This window comes from Microtus oregoni, unplaced genomic scaffold (genome assembly GCF_018167655.1).
Source record: "Microtus oregoni isolate MIOR12 unplaced genomic scaffold, Mior012 000012F_ref0000307, whole genome shotgun sequence".
NCBI lineage: Eukaryota > Metazoa > Chordata > Mammalia > Rodentia > Cricetidae > Microtus > Microtus oregoni.
In genome coordinates, this window is record NW_024543071.1 from 21,272,265 (window position 1) to 21,296,825 (window position 24,561).

The 24,561-nt window shown below is 37.8% G+C and overlaps 1 protein-coding gene across 1 annotated transcript; it reads right to left on the reverse strand.

Annotated features, from left to right (window-relative positions):
- LOC121453776 (cytochrome P450 2C25-like) lies at positions 1–24,260 on the reverse strand. The gene is made up of 9 exons (XM_041660685.1): positions 24,061–24,260; positions 22,390–22,552; positions 21,770–21,919; positions 16,784–16,944; positions 13,291–13,467; positions 8,935–9,076; positions 4,765–4,952; positions 1,395–1,536; positions 1–452 (listed from the first exon to the last, which is right to left on the reverse strand). Exons 1-9 carry the CDS (start codon positions 24,226–24,228, stop codon positions 271–273), a joined length of 1,473 nt encoding a protein of 490 aa, XP_041516619.1. The 5' UTR covers positions 24,229–24,260; the 3' UTR covers positions 1–270.
- Between the last annotated feature and the right edge of the window lie 301 nt (positions 24,261–24,561).

Consider the following 24,561-nt stretch of genomic DNA (forward strand, 5'->3'; position numbering starts at 1 on the left):
TGATTTGCAGTAAAGTTCTATTTTAATTAAAGACCAAATACACATTAGCAAAAGGAATAATAACACAGTTGTAGAGAACAGAATATAACAATGTATTTCTACTGTGATTCAACAAGTTGCAAAATAGTTAACAGGTGTTTCCTGGGTACAGAATGGGAATACATGAGAGGAGGGAAGGACATCTTGTCCAAGATGGGGAAGGAGGTGAATAATGATCTAGAGGAGAATTACAGAAAACAATGCAGCTTGGGCTAGGCAATCTTCTCATTTTTAGATAGGAATAAAGCAGAGCTGGTATTGGGGTGGCACAGAGGCAAATCCATTGAGCACCGGGGTTGTATCAATATCCTCAGTATTAACCAGCGATTTCAGCTTAAAGTTCTGTAAAATGGTGGTGATGAATAGAAACAGCTCCATTCGTGCCAGGCCCTCTCCTGCACAAATCCGTTTTCCTAGGGGGGATAAAATCAAAGATTACTATATTCATTTGCAAATTTGAGAATCGCTGCATTTGTAACTGAGACAATGAATGAAGGGTAAGTTTTAGGTGGATGGATAGACGGTTGGCTGCATGAAAGAACAATTAATTTGGCACATAGAAAAATGTGGAACAGAATTGTTTCTTAGTTAACCTATACTATTAAGAAATACATTGTTCAAAAATACTTTTTAACTAGTTATAGTTATTCACATCTATAATCAGGCTGCCTAGGAGACTGAGGAGGAATTTTGTGTTAACACAAATAACTCTCTGATCTCTTCATGAAATTCTATTAATGATAAGTGATTTCTTCTTATGATTCTCCACAACCCATGAATTTTGAGGCAACTAGGGAATCATTTATTAGAATGGTGTTCCATTTTTTGCACTAAGATATCAAGTTGGAAAGATAAATGTATTGATATCCCCCAATAACCCAGAGATCTGGGAGTCTTTCTCATTGGCCTACTTTAACTGAAATTTAAGAAGCATTATTCATTTGTGTGTTTACCAAGTGCACTTGGGATGCTTCAGTAATTTTTGGTATTGCGGAGACTTGTAATTACATAGTTGAGTATGGAGGTGAGTGACACAGCAAAGAAGACCTGAATGTAAATTATGACGTCTCCATTTTCACGGTGAGTAAAGTGTAAATGGCCTTTGCTTTCTTTGGTATTTCTGTGATGTAGCTAAAGGAAGAATACAAACACACTGTACTCCAGCTTTCTGAGTTTTGAACAGTGGATTAACAATTAAAGCCTCACTTTCATAACCTGACAAAGAAGAAATCTCTTTATCATGACATGCATAAACACTGAAAGTCATACTCCTGATCACTGGCCATTAGGGAGCCACTAGATAAGTCGCTACAGATCCTCACGTCCCTGCATCCATGGAAATGAATTTCTATTACCTGTTGAAAATGGCATGAAGTAGTCACTTTTTCTAAAGTTTCCATTCTTATCTAGAAAGTGGCCAGGGTCAAATATCTCTGGGTTAATGAATTCCTTGCTGTCATTCAGCACTGATGTCAGTGATGTTATTACCGTTGTTCCCTGTAACAACACACAGAAACAAATAAAGTTAAAAGAAATCATAGAGCTAAGACAAATCAGGAAAATATCTGGGTTCACCTTCTGCTCCATAGTTGGGATGAAGTGCAAAGAACAGTAGGGACATTTCAACAGGCAGAACAGTAAGCAGCAGGGAGGAAGTCAGTCACAGTGTTGTAGCTGATGTGACTTCAATGATGTTCACATGAGTACTTGGACTAAAATTTCTGAGTCTCCTCTCCCTTTCCTTAAGATTGAACTCATGCTTCTCTGAACACCGACTGCTCTACTTCATCACCTATGTCTACATACCCTTCATGTGAATCAGGTTATAAGTAGAAAAATTCATTGAGTGTTTTGAACAGAATAGGAGACCATTCATTAAGTACAAAAAGGAAGATTTAGAAAGACAAACGGCACTCCTTTTCTCTCACTTACAGAATCTATATTTGTATTTATATTATAAGAAAGAAAATGCAGTGCTATGTGCAGAAGTATATGTGTTCAGTCTTATATATAATCTGTCTATGTGAATGTACAAACATAAATATAGAAATGCATACATATATATGCATAAATATATATGTGTGTGTCAGAAATGCAAGATGAGGATTATTTGGGAGAAAAAAAGAGGAATGGAATGGGGAGAAGAGGGAGACAATAAAATAAAACAATGTATGATGAAGGTAAGATGATCTGGTGACAGCTAAAGCAATAAAACTTCTGAAGACACAGAAATTGCTGGGAGCTGGTACAGGCAAGTTCTCTTTAACTAGGACAAAAACAAACCTCATATCATTTTACACTTTCTAGAAATGTGGTCTACAATCTTTTTCAAGGCTGCCAACACATATTAGAAAGCAGTTTATCTAAATATGTCTAAAAATTTAAAACTAAAAAGACCATTAATGATATATGTAAATTATGTGAAAATTAAGTTCTAGTATCAATAGGCATTGAACATTGATATGAATGATATTCATAATCATTTGTTTACATGTTGCCTGTGACTGCTTCTCTGCTACAAGAGAGTTTCTGAAGGGGCAGCACAATCTTCTTGGCCTAGAAAGGCTAAAATCTGCCAGAATATGGCAAAGATCATTGGTTCCTTCTTATCCTATTTGTTTTGATGAGATCAGTGGCTCTATTCTCATCTATGAAATCATTTATCCTATTTCTCAGAATGAAGAATCAACTTGGTTGTTTCATAAAGTAGAACAATAGAATATTCTACTTGACTACATCACAAAGAAACCTGTCATGTCATGAACCTGAAGGAGAGGGATGATGGAGTATAAGTTTAGCTGATACAACACTCACCTCAAACTAGGCTTTAAACCCAAGGAAGATATGAGTAAATGTGCCATTCCTATTTTGACCTTTGTTATACTTATTAGTTAGTTAGCTCTAAGTATATAAACATAACTAAGTTCTGTATATTAACCATAGACATCAACAATCTTACCTTGAGAATGTCCCTTAGCCAAACAGATGCACTAACCCATATACTAAGTCTGTTATGATACAGAAAACCTACTGTCAATTGGAGAAGTAAGTTCTATTATCAGCACATGATGTTAGTAACTGGAACCTTACCAAAATCGTTTTGCCCCACTCCACCCTCCCCGCAAAAGAGAAGGATCCAAGGAGGACCAATGTCATACATTCTGAAAGAAATTACTACTATAAAAATTCTACATTTTTCATCTGCAGTTTGTGATGTTTTCAAAATAGCAATAATTGGCCACAGAAATGAAATAAGTACAAACATAATGACATCAGGAATCAATTTAAACTCCTTTTTAAGGCAAAAGCTTGGTTTTAATGTAATAATTCTATCAAATTTGAGGAAAAAAAAACTATGAAGAGAATGGAATATGAGCTACTTTACTGTGGAGCCAATTATGTTTGAGTATGGTCCAGGGACACTGATATTCACTTTGAGATGAATTTTTTTCACAAAAGTCTGTACATTATTTTCAAAATTGTTCTTTATGCTCATTTTATGGTTCTATGTATTGTATACTTTTGATCACCGACTGTATATGGTATAAACACATATTTATAATGGATTTCTCCACTACACATTGCTTATGACTTCTAGTCATAAGAAAATTCTCTTCATTGTTTTTCTTCCTCAAATTTGTTATTGGAAGTAAACAAGATTACCGGGCAAAATTTGGGACTTGGGGGTGGGGTGTGATGGGGGCAAGGGGAGATGGGGAAACAAAAGTGAGAAGGGGAGGATGGGGCGAGCTTGGGGGAATGGGATGGAGGATGGGTGGATATGGGAGCAGGGAAGTACATATCTTAATTAAGGGAGCCATCTTAGGGTTGGCAAGAGTCTTGACTCTAGAGGGGTTCCCAGGTGTCTATAGAGATGTCCCCAGCTAGTTCCTTGGGCAGCTGAAGAGAGGGAGCCTGGAATGGCCCTATCCTATAGCCATACTGATGAATATCTTGCATATTACCATAGAACCTTCATCTGGCGTTGGATGGAGATAGAGACAGACACCCACAATGGAGCACCGGACTGAGCTCCCAAGGTCCCAATGAGGAGCAGAAGGAGGGAGAACATGAGCAAGGAAGTCAGGACTGCGAGGGGTGCGCCCATCCCCTGACACAGTGGTGCTGATCATTGGGAGTTCACCAAGGCCATCTGGACTGGGACTGAAAAAGCATGGGATCAAACCGGACTCTCTGAACGTGGCGGACAATGAGGACTGATGAGAAGCCAAGGACAGTGGCACTGGGTTTTGATCCTCCTGCATGTACTAGCTTTGTGGGAGCCTAGGCTGTTTGGATGCTCACCTTCCTAGACCAGGATGGAGGGGGGAGGACCTTGGACTTTCCACAGGGCAGGGAAGCCTGACAGCTCTTTGGACTGAAGAGGGAGGGGGAATGGAGTGGGGAAAGAGGGGAGTGGGGGGAGGAGGAGGCGGCGGAAATTTTTTAATAAAAAAATAAAAAAAGTCAGAAAAGACTTTTGGAAAATTGACAGAATGTGGACCTTCAAACAGAGATGCCTAAACTTTGCCGAACAGTATTCGGAAGAGAGCAAATGTGGAAGTGTCATTACCAGTTCTAGATGCACCTGCAGTAGAGCTGCTCCTCTCACCGTGAAGCAGTATAAGCCATCAGCAGCACCAGATAACTCAGAGGACTGTAACAACACTGTGAACCTGTGAGCATCAAGAGCACAGAGGTGCAGCAGAGAAGAGACAAGCTCACCTTGGGGATGATGTAGTTCCTGAATTTAATGTCGCAGGTCACTGCATGGGGCAGGTTGATGGGGATGAGGTTGATGAATCTCTGGACCTCATGAATCATGGCATCTGTATAGGGCATGTGGCTCCTGTCCTGCATGCAGGGGCTGCGGTTTCTGCCAACCACACGATCAATCTCTTCCTGGACTTTAGCTATATGGTCAGAGTGACAAAAGGGAAAACAGGAGAAAAGTAACATTTTTGGCACAATGTCAGGCCATATACAGCACTATGTGAATATTCCAAAATAAGTGTAAATGTGCGTTTTTCATTCATAGATAAAAGTATTTAAACATATATTTATACAGAAATGCTGTGTTGTGGATTTATATCACTATCCTCTACAGATATTAGGATAGGTCATGATATATTTATTACTTAGTAGCTGTAACAATAAATAAACTGTAAGTAATTAAAAATATCATAAAACAATATAATTATTTGGAGGTCTTTTATGTCTGAATATGTCTTATTATATATCTCAAATACTTTTTTTGTCCAGGAGTGCCTCTTAAAATGTTAAGCACCATTATTAGGACTAATGCTGTTTTGCCTTTTGTCTCTGCCCAGTCCAGCATGTCAGAGATCCATTCATTGCCTCTGAGAGCCATTCTTTCAACCCCAGATCTTGGGTCAGGTCGCAGTGGGTCTGTGATGCTATTAAGCAAGTTGTATCACTCTGTTCACAAACCCCATTTAAATGCTCCATATCAGGGCCTCCTGAAAGAGTCAGAGTTTCTGCTGGCAGCATGACCCAGGAAGACACCATTTCAAAACTGCCTTTTATTTTTCTTTTACTACCACTGAATCAGGAAGACTCTCTTAAAGAAGCTGTGGCATGCTGCCAGCAAGCAGAGCCAATCCGGAAAAAAATGCAGGTAAACTTTGATTTTAGTGTCTAGAATTCCTTTGCATGCCCTCTCAGTTTTTATGTGGATTTAACTAGCACATATTGGAGTTTCAATTTGTTGTAGGAGGCTGTTAGTTTGTTCCCTGAAATAATCGCACAGCTGCTCAACTCCAAAATAATCACACAGAAACTGTATTAATTAAATCACTACTTGGCCTATTAGCTCTAGCTTCTTATTGGTTAGCACTTACATCTTAACCCATTTAATTCATCTGTGTATTACCACATGGCTATGGCTTACCGGCAATTTTCTGTCCATTGTGGTGGGGCTACACGGCATGTCCCTGACTCTACCTTCTTCCTTCCAGTATTCAGTTAAGTCTTCTCTGCCTAGCTCTATTCTACCCTGTCGCAGGGACAAAACAGCTTCTTTATTCATTAACCAATAAAAGTACCACACATACAGAAGGACTTCCCACACAACACAAAGACAATTATATGTATTCACTTAAACTTGGACATTGCTCTTAAATCAATAATAACCAAGCTACAACCTGTAGAACCACTGAGGTTAGGTATGGAACTATGAAGGACAGAAAGACCTTGTTAGGAAGAGAGATAGAATAAATGTTTATGGATGTACTGGGTGTGGTGCTCAAATCAAGGCCTTAAGTGGTGAAGAGACGGGGCATGTATGTTGAAATACAGGTAGAGACATGTAACCTTCAGCATCATTTGAGGGAATGTATGGAATCTTAATACAGTAGAAACTTCATATATATACGTATGTATATATATGAAACATATACAAAGGTGATCTAATGAAATAGCCAAATAATATGAAGGTAAGGTAGAGTCCCAACTAAACAACACTTTTCACCAAATGAAACTTCTAACACCAGCATTAGGTTACATCTAATTGAGTTTTGATCAAAGGAGTTCCCAGAAAATCTCCCTACAACCCAGGCTATTGTCAAGACATAGGTTGCTCTCCAAAACTGACAGCAAGGTCTCATTGTACAAAACTCTGGGACATTGAGAAGTCAAGTCAATGTTTACAAGGAAACTTCACCCATATATTCCAGGATCTTTGGTAGAGGAATATGCTCTGCTTACTGTCAAAAGAGAAACAAACACCAACCCAGCCACAAAGTCTTTAATCAACAATGGTGTCTTGCCTCCTAGATATGCGAGGGCAATAGTGGCACAAAACCAACCAAGAACTTATCTGACTTATGACTCACTCCATGATATCACACCCATTCCTCAAACTGCTTGGGTGTCTATAATGGAAGAATAGACAGCCCTGAAACCTATAGTAAAACCAAATACTTCTGTATTAAAACAAAAAGCATAAACAACAAAACATAAAACAAAACTTATAGCAATAAAATGAATCCTGATGACATTCTGCCCTACTCATTGATCAGCATCTTGCTCAGTCATTTTAGAGAATATTCATCTTGCAGCAGAGAGCAAGAAGTACAGAGACCCTCAACCAGGCATTATGCACAGAGTGAAAGATCTCAGAATACTTATCCTAAATGGAATGTCTCCATTAAACTCCTCCCCTAGTGCTCAGAGTACACTGTGGAATAGGAGGCAGAAAGAGCACGAAAATCAGAGGGGATACTTTGAAATTCTGGGAATATATTCTCAATTAACAGAGCACTACACTACAGTTGTCTCCCTTTCATTCCCTCTTTATGCTCACACCTACGGCACCCATATGGGAAATGTTGAATTGGGAGCTTCCCAGAGGTGGTACCCAACAACTTCTATGATACTCTTACCCTTTGAAAAGTGCTATACAGATTCCTGGATCCTATGACTTCCTGTTACTTTACTTCAGATAATAGGATAAAATATTATCTCTCAAATTTTATGTAGAAATGGAAAATTGAACAAAACTAATGGTTGCCCTAGAGGTTTCTTCTGTCTTTTATTTTATAAACACAAAAGAAGAAAGATGATTTTGAGAATTCTGGTCTAGTCCCAATGGGAAAAGTTTATGTGTGACTCAGGTATTTCCCTGAAGGGTTCCATGCTTCTGTTCAGTCCTGAAAACACCATGAGTCTGTGTCTTGGATTGGTGTTTTCAATCCATAGTGGTAAATACATGGGAAATATTGTCTATTAGATTGATGAAATAAGGAGTGCTGATTTATTCCTTTTGTCTGGATGAGTGATGCCACTGCTCACATTCATGGAACAAGGCAGAGAAAGGGCTCTAAGATCTAGAATTTGGGGACTCAAATGCTGCCAGCTTCCACTTTCATCCCTATGTATTGCTCAGTCCTTTGTCATTCATCAATGTATCAGTTAAAGGGCTTCTTAGACTCAGTTTCTTTTAATAATTTTATTTTCCTGGAGGGGTGTATCATGCTGAATGGGAATAGGAAGGGAACTTCAACAAGTCCAGCATCCTATATTCAACTTTGTTCTCTTCTTAAGCTGCTATTGCTTTGGAACCAGAATCTTTACATGTCTGGAGATATATATCCACACCTTGTGAGTCTTACTTCATGTATGTTCATATAACATTTATGTTTCAAGATCATCTTTCCAGTATTATATTTTTCTATTCCCTCATAGTAATGTTTTAGTAATGCTTGTTATCTCTTCCTATCCTAAAAAATATGATTCATGTTTGTGCTTTTATCATGTATTGGGCACAGAAGGGAGGGTGTGTTTTGTATGTGCTGGACCACTGGATCTGTTTTAAACTGCAATGCGAAAGAAAACATTATTGGTACAGTTGAAACGATTATTGTTCAACAAAAGTTTAAGAAAATGGATTTCTTAACTGACAAAATTTCTTAATCTACATTTTTTTCATCGATCAAAAATCTTACTAGAGAATCTAAATATTTTGAAATCTTCTCAGAAGGCACATTATCCCAGCCAGACTCAGTAAAGTCTAGGTTTCAGTGAGATGAATTTTCTTTTCTCCTTCCCAAAGTTTGATTCATAAGAATGAAAGAAGAAAACTAGAAGATTTTAGCTGACCTAAAAACATGACTTAAGAATAAAAGGACATGTATCTGAAGGACAATGTATGCTGGTCATGCCTATTTCATATTACCCTCCAGAAATCTCACACACTAACTAGAATTTGATTGTTTGTCTTACAGTCTGTTTCTCTTCGTCATGCTGTTTACTACAGTCAGTGAATGGCATAGACGGTGAAGGGCTGAGACTTCTCTAAGAAAAACAACACACAGACACTAGCAGAGTCTTTCTACCATCTTATAAGAACACTGTGGTCACCACCTGTGTCCTCACCTGTGACATCAGGGTGCTTCAGCAGGAGCAGTAAAGCGTATCTCAGTGTTGTGCTTGTTGTTTCTGTCCCAGCACCAAATAGATCAAACACAGTCATTGCCAGATTTTCAAGTGTAAATTCCGATTGTTCATTGTGGCTTGCCTACGAAAAATTTGATGCAATGATATGATAAATTCTTTATCGCAACATCTAATTACAATGACTTTATAGTTTCAAGTTTACTGGAAGTGTAAAATTTAAATAAAACTCCGTAACATTCATTCCAAATGGTTATTCTAACTGTATAGAAGTTTACTGAGTCGTATAGATTTTGGGTCTAGTTAATGGCATAATGTTTTATTTATGAGCAAGTTTTTTTAATAATAGGACTTCAACAAAAATCTTTATTTTATTTTATTGCCAACAAAGATACTTAAATGTAGAGTAGAGAAGAAATTAACAAATAATTTCAAAATCTGTGGCACAGGTTTTCATAAATTTCTATTTCACCCTAAATTCCTGACTAGCCTAACTCTTGCAATGATGTGATTGTCTGCACTTAAACATATACGGTTTTGTACACTCATGCCTTAAAAACATAAAGGAAACATTTTATTCATTATGTATTCTGTCCTCTCCAAACTTTAAGAGGAATAATGTGAGATAGGTCTAATTTGGGGATATATACAGGTTTATACATAAAATTGAAGTCCTGTGTTCTCAGTATGGTAAAGAACAGTGGAATACATTTGATTCTATCTCTGAGCATTCTCTATTAAACTAAATAGGTCTGTAATAAGATTTTTTGTCTTGAATTAAATAAACCTATTCAATCTTAATGCATTAATTACTAAATTTTCTCTTATTTTGAAAAGTAACATATCCTTGCATGTGTATCCCACAGTTCTTATCTATCCTCCCATCAATCCGTTGATGACTTCTAGATTGATTATCTCAGCTATTTTGAGAAACACAGCAGGAAACAAACACAAATGTACAAGTGCCTTTTCCTATGCTGATATTCTTTGGATATAAGGGCAGAATGGGTCTAAGAGCCACCATGTTACATAAGACCCATATCTGTCACAGTTATGTGTCTAAGAATTGGTGGTCAAAACTATTACTCTAATAGACTAATGGGAATAATGCTAAAATGATTCCTAATGACTTACTACTATATTCATAGAACATAGATCTCTTACTTTTGATCAGAAAAACTTCTCCTTTCAGGAGACAGCAATTAATACAGAGATACCCAATGGTTCAATGTACACAGAATAAAGTATTGTGTCTTGATTACCCCTAAATCATGATTACCCCTAAGTCCTGACCCATTCCCACAGTTGTTAAATCCAAAAAAAAATCACACAGAGGTCTGCATTAATCATAAAGTGATTGGCCCATTAGCTCAGGATTCTTATTAACTCTTTTAACTTACATTATTAGCCCATTATTCTTATCTGTGTTGGCCATATGGGTCAATACCTTTTTCAGTGGCATAGTCACATCTTGCTTCTGTGTCTAAACAGGACTGCAGATGGAGCTTCGCTCTTCCCAGAATTTCCCTGTTCTCGTTGACCTGCCTCTACTTTGTCTTACTATCTTTTCTATAGTTCCTGCCTGGCCATGGGTTATTTAAAATATAATTGACAGAATGTAGACAATTGTCCCGCACCAAGAACACACTCCTCCCCTGAAGGTTTAAGGATCTTTGTGGAAGAGGGGGCAGAAATGTAGGATTTATTTGTGATCAATAACATCAAGGAATCAGTGTTTTCTGGATACAAAAGGACAGGTGAACATGAGAACTCACAATGACTGTGACAGCCTGCCCAAAAACTGTGTAGGCTCCATCAGATAAAAATACAACAAAGTATGGGGAGAAATATGACCCCCCCAATTCTAGATGATTAGTTCATGGGAAGGGGTAGTAAATTTCCTCCAATAATGTGCCTCCCCAGTAGTTTGATTACATGTCAGGCCTGAGGCTAGGTGAACAACAGACATTGGACTCAATGCTGAAAAGGGGAAAAGAGAAATCACAAAGTTTGGTGAGAAGAGTTAAGAGGATAAAGAGGAGGGTAACCAAAGTTGAGGATTATGTTCAAATTACATCTCATGAAATTCTCAAAGAATTAAAAAAATATTGCAAAAAATAAAAACAAAAATGTATCAAACATAGAATGATTATTTAATAATCTTATTGCAGAGCTACAGTAATGAGTGTAATGAAGTATTTACACACAAATCAATATCAATACCAATAGAGCTTTGATAGCAAGGAGTTAACCTAAACACCTACAGCCAATGTTTTAAACTGAGTTCCAAGACTGCTCCATCTAAAGGAAGAGTCTGTATCAGATGATGACAGAACAACAGAATACCTACATGAAAGAAGGATGCTAGAAGTGTAAAGAAACATGGACAAGGATAAGCCTCATTCTTTATGATTTGTACTCATAGATTACAGATCAAAACATCAAAACCTAGATGATAAACAAGACTTCACCCGTAACAGAATGTTAATGCATTCAAGACATAACTAAGAATGTGCTAATGACAACCTACAGGATGGAAATATGTTTCTATGCCATTTATGTGGAAAGGTTTCTACCTATATGAATACATAATTGTGTAGCTCCATGCAGAAAGCAGTCCAATGGGCAAAAATTTTAGAATTAAAATACTCTGAAGACATGAAAAGGCAAAACAGCACATGAAAAGATGTCCATTCTCACTGTTTAAGGAGATACAAATCAAATCAGTCCTGAGGTACTACTTCATACTATAATTGTTAATAATTAAATTTCAAAATTACAACTTCGCCAGCTATTTGGAAAATAGTGGATCTTAAAGATATGAAATACGGTATTAATGTAACTTTTTAAGCAGCTTTTCAAAAAAGAAAACAATAAAGATATTATTATTTGACTCAGAAACCCCAGTCCTGGAGATATAGTCAGAGGAAGTGATGCCAGTATATGTTCATATATATAGCTTAGAGAAGCCTCAGGCTGAAATAAAACAAATATCCATCAGTTAGGAATGAGTGCATTGTGCTATTAATGCATGAAAATGAAGTTTGCTGCAAAAAAAGTAGGAAGTAGTGAAACAAGGTGAACTTAGATGAATGTCCAAGATATCATTCAAATGGAAGAAAACAGAAATTAGATGCCACATATACTGAGCCAGTTTAGATGACCCATTGATCGTAGGCAAGTCTGGACATACAGAAACCACACTAACAACTGCTAAACATGGTGTGAATGGAAAGGACTGACCAGTAGTGGTATTGTGTGTTTTATCATGGTAAGAAATTGCTTTCCAACTAAAAGGAGCTGGAAGTTGCAGTACTTTGTAACCACATATGGTACCAACATAATGTAAGTGATATGTGGCTAGGATCCTGAGATACCACTTTACACTCAGTGGACTAATTCTGTGAGCTATTTCTTACAAAGTAGCCAAGCAGTGGTGATGTGTGCTTATAATCTCAGCAATTGGGAAGCAGAGACTGGCAGATCTCAGTGAGCTTGAGGTTAGCCTGGCCTACAAATCAAGTTCCAGGACAGCCAGGACTGTTACACAGAGAAACCCTGTCTCTAAAAGCCAGATAAAATGCAAAAACTAGAAAAAAATAGTCTGGTCTAGAACACCCAGCAAGAACGGGTCACTCAGATGCCAGGTTACTAAGTACTACTACACATAAGACCAGTGGAGTAGAACCAATGCCCACACCAAACCCAATAATCTAGAGTCAAGTGTTTTTTCTGAGTTCCAAGAAAATTATATGGAAAATTACCTTTTCAATAAACTACACAGTGCCAATGCAGTTCATGCTGTCAGGATACCTAATAGATACCAATCCTTAACCCCTTTTTGTGAAAATTAACTTGAACTGTACTCAAAGCTTCATTCTTCCATACACCTTCTCTTCCCACCACATACCTCTCTATACATCACTCAATCCTTCTGAAACTAACTCCCGTATCTATCCTTTTAAAATAACAACATATCCAGATCTATTTTAACTCACTAGCTATGCAGGAATTCTAGCCACACAATATGCACATTTATGGTGAAACTATTCACACTGCCATGATAGTTGGCTATTTTCACTTGATTAGAATTTTTCCCACATTACCTGCCCTTTGTATCACTGTTCTCAGCTACAATTTTTAAAGAACAGAGCCAATGTGTTCTAGTTAACAAATTCCCTTTATATTATCAGTATCCATATGGTGCATCCCAACACATAAAAAATACTAAAACAGTTTTTCAAATGATAATGACTTAAACCATCTCTGACAAACATTTCAGGATTCAAAAAACCACAACACACTCAGACAATAAATAAATTTATATTAATATTTTACCTGTTTTAGTTTAATCAGGTAATAATCAATGAAGTCCCGAGGGTTTGCAACATTCAATGATTCCTGATGCTCTTTTATTCTTTCCAAAAGGTAATTTCTGATATACTCAACATTTTTTGATACTGTATGATGACTTCCTGGACAATAGTCAATTAGTGAAGGGAAATTGTTGCAGACCTACAAAATCAGAGAAATTTTTTGTTGAGATATATTATTTTACTTTTAGTCATGTATGTGATGTGTATATGTTATGTATGCATGCAAACATGTGTGTGGCATGTATGTGTGGGTAGACTGGAGGCTAAAAATATCAGATCACCTGAAGCTAGTGGTTCTGGACCATCTAAAATGGATGCTCAGAATTGGACTTAGGTCCTTTAGAAGATAAACACACACTCTTAACCACTAAACCATCTCTCCAGTCCTTGACAAAGAACTTTTTAAATAAGGAAACATATCCACAATATACAGCAAGACCAACATGGATTTGTAGATTCAGAAATGAATGAAAAATAGTGTTTAGCAGAAGTTCAGCACAAGGAAGAGTTGTTTTATTTCATACATATAGCAATTCTTTGTGATAACAGAGAGACCTGGGGTGGGAGGGTATTCCTGTCTGGATGAGGAAAGATAATGATCAAGTTTCAACATGTATGAATCATTTTTTGATATAAAGACTATTTGTGAGAACTGACTGATGGTTTATACCATTTATTCTCTACAAGTCTCAAGTATGAAATTATGTAAATAATTGTCGTTTACACTTTTTAGATGATGGCTGTAGTGAAAAGAGTTATGAAACTTAATTTATAGAAAAAAAGTAGCACATGCATATTTAACTCTTATAAACTAGACTATGACATGGAATAAATAATCAGAAGTGGGTGGGGCTCCAAGAGACTTTGAAAGCAAAAGTGTGACATAGCCTGTAGGGGTTTCTCTATGCTCACAGGTATTCCCTTTTTAACTTGCTATTTATTTATTTATTTGTGTCCCTCACACCATACATCTCAAACCCATCTACTCCCATAACCCCACACATCCACCCTCAGTCCTTAAACTGCCCCAAAATAAAACAGAATAAAATTTAAGAGTAAAAAGAAAAAGTTTTATCATGGAAGCTGTATTGTGACAAAGTGAGTCAGGCAGTACACCCTTTTACCCATATAACATTGCTTGGCAAGTGTTCACTGCACAGAGTCATTGACTGTCTCGGGGTCTCTGCTTTCTCCTACACTAGCAATACTGGCCCTTACTTTGTAGATATCCTGCTGCTGCCCTGCACTGTGACGATCTTGCAGCCTCAATCTGTAGGACCAGCTCCTCCACATTCTCCAACAGATTACAGTTGGGATGGATGTTGAGGTGCATCACCTCATGACCCTAGATCCGAGCCTAGGTAGTTGCACTGTTGGCCAGTTCCCCATCTCTCTCCCTATCTTCATGACTAGGATGAACTCCCTGGCATTGCTCTGGTTAGTTCAGCCTTTATAAAGGAAGAGCTGCTTTCATACCTTCTGAGTTGGCTCTCCTACACTTACACTATCACAGCAGGATCCACTCTGTTACCCAGGCTAGCTGCAGGGGCAATCTCCCAAGTGCTGCAGCTAATAAGGGGCAGAGGCAACTCTCCTAATATTATGACCTCAGGATCAGCGCTGCAACTTGCCACAGGCTACAAAGGAGGGGAGGCAATCTTTCCTCCACACATACTTTCATAAGACAGATGAGGGGAGAAGCCAAATCTCACATACTCACATTATCTAGGTTGGTTCACCTGCAGCCCTGCACCCCAATCAATAGGGGCAATAGAGTCAGCTCTGTTGTACTACCTGTGGAGATGCAGGACCAGCTTTCAAAGGTGCTGAGGTTGGTAAGGAGGAGTGTCAGGTTTCTTGCACACCACAGGTGGCGGTGGCAAGGGGAGGAGGACATCTTTCCCTAGCCCTTACCACCACATGGCAGATTAGTGGGTGTGGCCAGCTATTCCACTCTCACAACCTCAGGGCCAGCTCACCTGTGCCACTGTAAACAGGGTCCACTCTAGTGTGCTGCCCAGGCTAGAAGCACAGCCTGCTTCAATGAGTGCTGCAGCTCGTAAAGGGGAGGGTCAGCTCACTCATGTGCCTCCTGCAGTGAGGGGATAATGATAAAGGGGACATCTCTCCTCCAACCATATCACGCCCTGACAGATGAGTAGTGAAGACAGCTCCCTCACACTCAGACCTCCGGGGATGATTCGCCCATACCCCTATAAACAATGTCGACTCTACTGTGCTGCCCAAACAATGTACTGGCTCCACTCTCTTGAACTCCGCAGGTAGTGGGGGCAAAGGCAACTCTCACAATCTTGTGACCTCCTAGACAGCTCTCGCCTCTGCCAGAGGCAGATGGCAGCGTATCTCCCCTACCCATTGTACCATAGGGAAGATGAGGAGCAGTCAGGGTAAAATCCACCAAGCTCAGCTTCTTAGACCTGGCTCACCCACACTCCTATCAACAGGACCTGATCTACTGTGCTGCCAGGAGGAGGTGCAGGACCCATTTTCTTCCTAGTGTTTCAGACAGTGAGTGACAGAATCAACCCTGTACAGCCCTTTCCTCTTTGCCTTAGGTGGTTTCAGGAGCTATGGACATCAACACAGATCAAGGCTGCAGCATGTTCATGTACCCAGACATGAACCTTGGCGGCAGCCAAGTCCCAGACATCACCATAGCCCTGGTTAGCAACCAAGTCACCCACTTCAGCCCACTCCTCACTGTTTCCCCTATTCAGGTGTGCCTCTCTCTCCAGAAAACATGAACTGTTTTTCTGTCTCTCCCATAGCACACCATACATTTGCTCACCTTAGTAGTGCCTGACTGCCTGGTGTCTTGATTTACTGGGCTGTCTGGAATACAGCCATTCTTGTGGAGAGTTCAGGAGATGCCAGTTCAGTCTAGGATAACTCTGATAAGATGTATGTGGGCCACACTCCTCTTCACATTTCAACCTGTCTATTTGTCAACTAGGGCAAATGTGTCCAGCAGACACATGAAACCACTGGAAATAGTGTTTCCTGTCAGATTTCATTGTCATTAATATTCTTTCTCCTTTTATGGAATGTTCTTTCTAAACTAAAATATTCCTGCCTAGTAATATGATAAGGATGTGTTTAATAGTCAAAAAGATAAGAATTATGCATAGAAGAATGTCCTGTGAACAACTGGCCACACTTCCAGATATGAATGCAATATACAAAAACTTCTCTGGATATCAAGTGGAAAACCAAGGGGTACAAAACTAGCAGCCTTGAACCAATCTGGAAACTGCCATTTAGTTTTGCTATTTGTATAACAAAGGATGTAGACCGGCCTTCCTGATATTCTGTCCATAATATGTTATTCAAAACTATGTTGTCAGGCCACCTCAATTCTCAGTACATATTGAATTTGATTTGTGATAATGAAAGACCAAAAATATGATTTTAGGAGGAAAAGATCTTGACTTCACCTGCATCCAGGGGGAGCTCAGAATCCTGGTGTTCTCATTTATTTTTTCCATCAAGTTAAGAAAATTCTGATCTTCATAATCAAAACGATTCTGGAAAACAGTGGAGCAGATGACATTACACGGAGCACAGCTCAAGATGAACGTAGGGTCACATGGTAAACCTGAACAAACAATAAAAAAAATTACCATTAAAATGGACAAAGAGATTGTTTTGGTTTTGTGAACATGTAAGGAGTCTTTAGAAGTTGTAAACCATATCCTATCTACAATTTTTTAACAGCTAATCATTCATTATATGTAGAATCAATGTATCACTATAATCTTAAATTTGAGGTGGCCTCATCCTCAGTAGCTATAGGAAAACAGACCATATCTGATATAGCAATGTTTGCACTTTAAACTATCTGGTACTTGCAAGAAAACAAAAGATTTTGTAAACCTAAAATTTCTAGTGTTCAGAACAGAACGACTTCTTACTAGAATGTCTAGTTTCCATGTAACACTCAGATGAAAGTAGAAGAGTGTACACCTGGAAGGTCTGCAGCCACAGTGAGTAAACCAAAGAAACAAGTATTGATCCTAGGAAGGAGGAACCCCACTGCAGGTGAGTTCTGGTATTAGAAGAAAAAATGTGTGGAGAATTTTTCCTTGTTACTTGAGAATAATGTGTAATTTCAAGAACAGCAACTTCCATGTGGATTTGTTTGCATTACTAAATAAAATGAAAACTTTCTTATTACAGTTAAATTCCAAGAGGGGAGACAACAAGAGAGCAGTGATAGAGACTTCCCTTTTCTCATTTCATCATTTAAAAAAAGGAATCTTATCCAGAAAAAGTAAACACAACATTCGAAAAGTAGACACAAAGTATAACAAGGTCAGTGCTAGACAGAGAGCTCTGCTTTTAAAGTACTCTCTGTTGTTTTAGAGGACCAAAGTTCAGTTCTGAGGAGCCTCCCAGTGGCTCATAACTTATTGTAACCCCAGTTCCAGAGGAATATAACACAATTTGCTTATTTCTTTGGCACCAGGTACACAAGTGGTTCTCACATGTATATGCAGGCTAACATTTATACACATAAAAAACCAATCTTTTTAATTAAAATGAAGAGTCCCAGGGAAGGATACAATAGAAAAAAATGGAAATGGGGTGGCCAGAAAGGTGATGGTAGGAAGATTTGTTCGAAGCACATGTTACCCTCATGTGAAATATCTATATGAAGCCCACAATATATACAGTATTAGTAACAATAATGTTTATTTTTTAAAAGAAGTAAACAGTGATTATGCTCAATCAAACTCTACACAACATATCTGAGAAACAGTGCAGTATATAGATTTATAAACATCTCTCAAAATCACCATTATTAGATTACTATGCAATATAATGCTTAAAATTTGTGTAACATATATACACATATGATATTTCAGGTCAAAAATCATAATAAAATTTCTTTTTTAGACTTATTTTCATTTGTGTGCATGAATTCACAGGTGTATGTGTGTATGTGTGTCTGTGTATGTGTGTGTGTGTGTGTATGTGTGTGTGTGTGTGTGTGAGAGAGAGAGAGAGAGAGAGAGAGAGAGAGAGAGAGAGAGATCTGTGGAGGCTAGGAGAGCATGTCAGATCTCATGGAGCTGCCTGACACCTGCACTTGGAACCCATTACTGATTCTTCAAAGGAGCATTCTCCCTCAAGTGATAAAGCATCTCTTCAGCTCTCAGGACAGTTTCTTCTGATCTCTTTTCTATAGTAAAATGACTTTGAACATATCATAAATAGACCTTACATGCAAGCAGATCCAAAATTTAAATCTGTAGACCTCACATAAGGATCACATAAAAAACAGGATTCTGAATAAATTATTAAACATTTGAATAACATGAAGCTCCTTAATATTACTGTACATATGCCAGGGTATAAAAACATGATTATATTATATGCTCTCAGGAAATGATTTATTTAAGTCAAAAACAGTGAAGGATGAAAGAACTTTTCTTATGTGTAAACATGCTGTTCACAGATTAAATTTGATTTTTAGTCTTTCATTTTATTTGGGAAAAAAACTTGAAATCCTTAGAAATGAAATAATTAATGCAATTTTTCACATCAAGAACTTCTTAGGTCTTCCTAGACCTGGATAGAGCCTTGGACTTCCCACAGTACAGGGCACCCTGACTTCTCTTAGGACTAGAGAGGGTTTGGGAGAGGGGTCATGGGAGGGAAATGGGAGGAGGAAAGGAGATGGAAATTTTTAATAAATAAATAAATAAAAAGTAAAACAAAAAAAGAACTTCTTAGGTAAGTAGCATTTATAGCAGTAGCAAAAGAAAGTGATTCATTTTCTACAAACACATACAAAAGAATTTTGACCTTGGGCAGGAATGACTGGCAGGATAAAAGACAGAGTCAACAGGTTAGCAAAAGTAGTTCATGTTTAGTTAAAGACTTAATTTAATTAATAAATAATTTTCTTGTTTTCTCTTTGTGCATCTTGCATATTTGTACTGTCATATGTGTTTTGATAGAATGTAATTCAAAACAGATGTGCCATGTAAGAAGAAATAATGAAGTTGTTTACATTTATTGGTTTACATACATTTAACCATTCCTAGAGCTTGGGAATAAATCCAATTAGATTACACTGGATAATCGTTTTTGATGCAATATGAATTTGGTTATAAGTACTTTATTGAAAAATTGCTCTTCATGTTCATCAGAAATGTTAGCCTATAATCTTTCTTTCTTTCTTTACTTTTTTCTTCCTTGTTCCTTTACTTTTTTCTTTCTTTCTTTGTTCCTTCATTTTTTCCTTTCTTTTATGCTTTGTCTAGTTTTGATATCATGAAAATACCAACATTGTACAAAGATTTTTGGAAGTGTTTCATCATTTTCTATTTTACAAAATAATTTGAGAAGTACAGATGATGGCTTTTTAAACAGATTATTAACAGATGAATCTGTTAGTATTAATCAACTACAACTAATATATATACACAAGACTCATGTAAGTTTAAGCCAGACCATATCACAGTATGAAGAGGGTAGGTGGGTACAAAGTCCCATCAGTAGTTAAGAACCTACTGGCACTTCTTAGCTCTCAAGAGAAGGTAAGTCATTTTTCTTTAAACGTGTAACTTCTCATAAGTCAAACATAATTCAGAAGAAATCCACACATACAGGATATTGCTCATACACCATCATAGAAGTTTCTGTTTACAGTAGATGATGACAAATACAGAGGCTACAAAAGATAAAGGTGCTGAGAATAGGCTAAATTCAGTTCAACCCTAAATATAAATTATGTACTTTACCGATTCCTCAGAAGACTTAGGGATGACTGAAAAAGAAGAGACAGAAAGATCTTAAGAACCAGTGGTGGTAGATATCTATTAGGAAATGGTGTCCTCTGGGTGCAGCAGGGCAGAGCACGATTGAACTCACAGAAAATGTGACAGGATGTACAAGACCTGTGCAAACCAATGCCAGAAAAGATCCTTTCATGGACACAGAATTTGGGCATGTTGTCCTACCAGTAACGGAGGAGTTATTGACAATTACTACCTTCTGGAAGAGGAAGGGCCAATTTCCTCCAAGAGCCCCTAATAAATCGATCATGTTTTGGTGGAAGGTCACACATAGAAGAATTTTTGACAAGCACAATTGTTTTTTAAGGAAAATTACAAAAAAAAAGTGTTTGGAAGAAAAGATGGGTATGTTTGAGAAGAATTAGAGGGAGAAAAATGAATGTGATCAAAATTGAGGCATCTGTGTAGGGCTAGTGAGGGGATAGACCGTAGAAAAGGCTATACTACCTAGTCTGCTTGACTGCCATAATTCTTAATTGTATTCAGAATCATAACCCTATATGAATAGGTAAACGTAGTTACCGCCCATTATTAAAGAGATCTCTTTTTACAGTAAATGGAGATCATCACCGAAGGCCACAATTGGACATAATGCAGACACCAACAGATTTTGGAGCTCCCAGCATTAACTGAAACAAATACATCATAACTGCCACATCTATGACTAAGGGAACATCACAGCAGAAAAGGCAGAAAGATTATAAGAACTAAAATCAGCCCCCAAACCATATATATGATAACCAACAACAAAGATTACTCAAGAGGTTGTTTATATATGTGTGTATACAAACACAAAAAACACACAGAGAGACATGTGTGTGTGTGTGTGTATAACAATAATCAAACAAAAAGAGGCTATCAACTTGACAGTGGAGAAGGCATTAGAAGAAGGCAAGGGAGGGCATCTGAAAAATGATAGAATAAGAAAGCAGGAGGAATTATGTAATTCTATTTTATTTAAAACATATTTTCAAACACGTACCAAATTCTGAAAGCACTAATAAAGTTTTTCTTACAAAAATCTTATAGGCCAAGCACAAATCATGTTAGGTGATTATTAAATAGACAACACCAAACAGAATAGGTAGAAAACTAGGGTGTGTCTCAGTAGAGATGGTGGATGATCATGATAAAAACACATTGTATAAAATTCTCAATGTAGTTAATAATTTTTAAACAAATGACAATACAATTTTAAGATCATGCTACAGCAGACAAAATAATTGATGAAAATTCTATTATACTAGGCTAAGAAAAGGAAAGTATAAATTGCATGTTACCCAGGACTGTAAGCATTGGCCTAGAAGAATCCCTATACTGCTTAGTTAATTTCCTCAAAGCTCTGTAATCCAAGAAAATGAAAACAAATATCCTTTGATTGGGCTCTGCCACTATTATCAATAGCAGTTATTCCATGATGGAACGATCCACAAAGACAAAGTACACTTGTGCTCCTGGAAATGCACAATTATTCAGCTAAAAAGAAAATTAGCATGAAACATATATTCATTGTTTCTGATTTAAAAACAAAGAAAATTTTAGAATAGGTGTGATCAACATCACACATACATACACACACACCTTGACTAAAATGCAAATGCAGAAATCTGCACTTACCATTGGTTTTCCTCAGTTCCTCCACAAGGCACTGTGCTTCCTCTTGAACACGGTTTTCAAGGTTCCTTTTGCCCATGCCCAAATTCCTCAGAGTTGTGAGAGTGAAGCGCCTTATCTCTTTCCATCTGTTTCCATTGCTAAAAATAATGCCTAAAGAAATAGAAAAACAGGGTCTCTCCCTACTGCTTGCACTGGCTTTCAGACATATATTCTCTTTAGAGGGATACCGTGCTCAGCCTACATATAGTGGAGAGGGCCTTGGTCCTGCTTCGAAGCAATGTGCTAGACTTTGTTGACTCCCCATGTGAAGCCTTACACTGTCTGAGGAGTGGATGAGGGTGTGGTGGAGGGGAAGTTGACGGGAGTGGGAGGAAGGGAGAAGTGGGAACTGGGGTTGGTATATACAATGAGAAAAGATGGATTTTTTGAAAAAATTAAAATTTCAGAAAAAAAATGGTAAAGCACTAGAAAAATATTCTAGGAACAAATGAGAGATTTGATGGATGGAAACCGCAGAGAGGTCCAACCTGTACCTAGGGGAAGAAGTTCCACCCCTCCTTTCGGTCTTCACTTTCAACAGAAACACTGCATCCCTCATATGAACATGTATAGTAACTTACCAAGACCTTTATTAATTCTTTCAGCCATTGGGAAGCTTCCTCTTCCAGAAAACTCTTCCCCATGATCAATCAGAGCCTCTTTCACTGCTTCATACCCATGCAACACCACAGTGGGTTTCATGCCAAAGTACAGAGTGAACACTGGGCCATAGACTTTTGAGAACTAAAAATTGAAAAGAAAAATGTAAATACTAGCAAAAAAGCCATGTTAATCTCCATGGAGTCAACCTCATTCACATAGATAATATCACTCACTGTATTTTAATATTTTTAGTAAGGCAAAGCTCAATTTCAAATGGTTGTGAAACCTATTTATATCATATTAGGGTGTTATTGATCACCTTCCGAAAACCATATAATGGTTCAAGACTCAGGTAGTTCTCATACAAGGATTACAATGAATTTTCACACCAATACATTCAGCAGGACGCTGACCACCAGAACTCCAAACAGGAAATATACATGCCTGCTGACTGCCCCCTCTGTCTCAGCGCCTGCCCAACATACTCACCATCAACCCTCCCATCTTTCCCACCATGTCCCAGTCCCCAACTCAGGCAGAAACTCCCTCTTAGAACAGAGGCCATTCCACTCTGACCTACAGAAGTCCAGCCCACAGGGGTGGAGACACTTTCCTCAACCAAGGCCACTGCAGTCAGAAGATCAGAGAAGAAACGGAAACCGAATAACAAACACACATACTACTAAACTCATATTACTATATTTATGAATTTAATGCTATACATCAGATATCTGGTTCCATATTTACAGGTTTAGAAAAAGAGCAGATGACAGTACCTAAAGGACCAAGAATAGTCAAGTCACTCCTAAGGAGTAAAAATGCTGTTTGAGATATAACAATAACTGATACCAAATTATATTATAGAGTTATGTGATAGAAACTGTCTGGTACTCACAAATAAAGGCAAGTGGTCCAGTCGAATAGACAAAATGATGCAGCAATAAAGCAGCAATGTAAAGGCCCACTTACTTTCAAAATACAAATCTGTAAGTCACTACAGTTGATTCCATTGAGGAACCAGATTTGGCATAATGCTACTACAAACACAGAGAGTGGGCACCACGGGAGCTGCACCATAGGCATGCAATATTTCCTGGAAAAAAATAGTTCCTTCTCTGGCTGGATATAAACATCACCAAATATGTTGAAATCTTGGCTTCTCTGTTGCATTTCTTGTGTTATTCCTTGTCCTTGGTATTTAGTTAAATTAGGAATCAGTTACTTTGTTAAAGTGCAACATCAAATAGATGTAATTAGAAAAAATGTTTTTCTAAAATTCTATTATTTCATTATTATTAATGACTTATTGAATAAATCATTGCTCACTATTGGTCTTCATCCAAAAATAATGGAAAAGATGTGGTTTTTGTTTTTGTTAGACAGGAAATATTCACAAATTGTGCAATTTTGTGGAATTTTTTGTTTTAGAAAATGTGAAGAAGTAAATGTCCTTTCACCTGAAACCTCACTCATTACTGAATTCCCGACAATGGTCACCTATAAGTGTCATAAGGTACACAATACTTCGCAAGAGTTTTGAATTTGTAATTATTTATAACTATATTGCCTCAAATACTAGATTTTCATCTAAAGCAACTGTCAGTTTATCTTCTTTGTCAAGGTGCTGGAGGAGCACAGAGAATACTTACATTGGTCAAGCACTGGCTGATGTCCTTCACATCTATTTGCAGGAAGTTGCCAAGAACTGGGAGAGGGATGGGGCCAGGAGGGAGCTTCGCTCTCTCAGAGCTCTGTCTCCAGAGTGAGAGGAGAAGCAGACAGCAGAGGCTGAGCACCAGGACCACAACTGCATCCATGGAGATCCTTCTGCCTGACACAGCTGTGCTCAGCCAGCATGGAGCTTTTATAACACTACCTGCTGAATCAATATGTCTTCTTTGGAACAGCACTGGCTGGTCAATCAGATAACCTTTAACCTCTCTCTTTCTCAAGTAGACTTTGTCCTTCTGATCGAAATAAAAATAAGATGGTCATTACACTTTCCCCTCTTTACAGGGTATCCATTTGAATTTCTGGTTTAACAGAACAGATTAGTGTTCAAATAGTGCTAATAAAAATAGAGTCTGTGCAGCCATGGGACAGACACACCTTACACCACTGACTACAGTTTGATGTTTCACACTTTTGGT

Excerpts from the sequence above, each read along its gene's own strand:
- LOC121453776 (XM_041660685.1), bottom strand. The coding sequence starts at position 24,228 with ATGGATGCAGTTGTGGTCCTGGTGCTCAGCCTCTGCTGTCTGCTTCTC. Across the intron at positions 21,920-22,389 it reads AAGAATTAATAAAGGTCTTG|GCATTATTTTTAGCAATGGA; the intron begins GTAAGTTACTAT and ends CTATTTCTTTAG. Across the intron at positions 4,953-8,934 it reads GAAGCACCCTGATGTCACAG|CTAAAGTCCAGGAAGAGATT; the intron begins GTGAGGACACAG and ends CTGACCATATAG.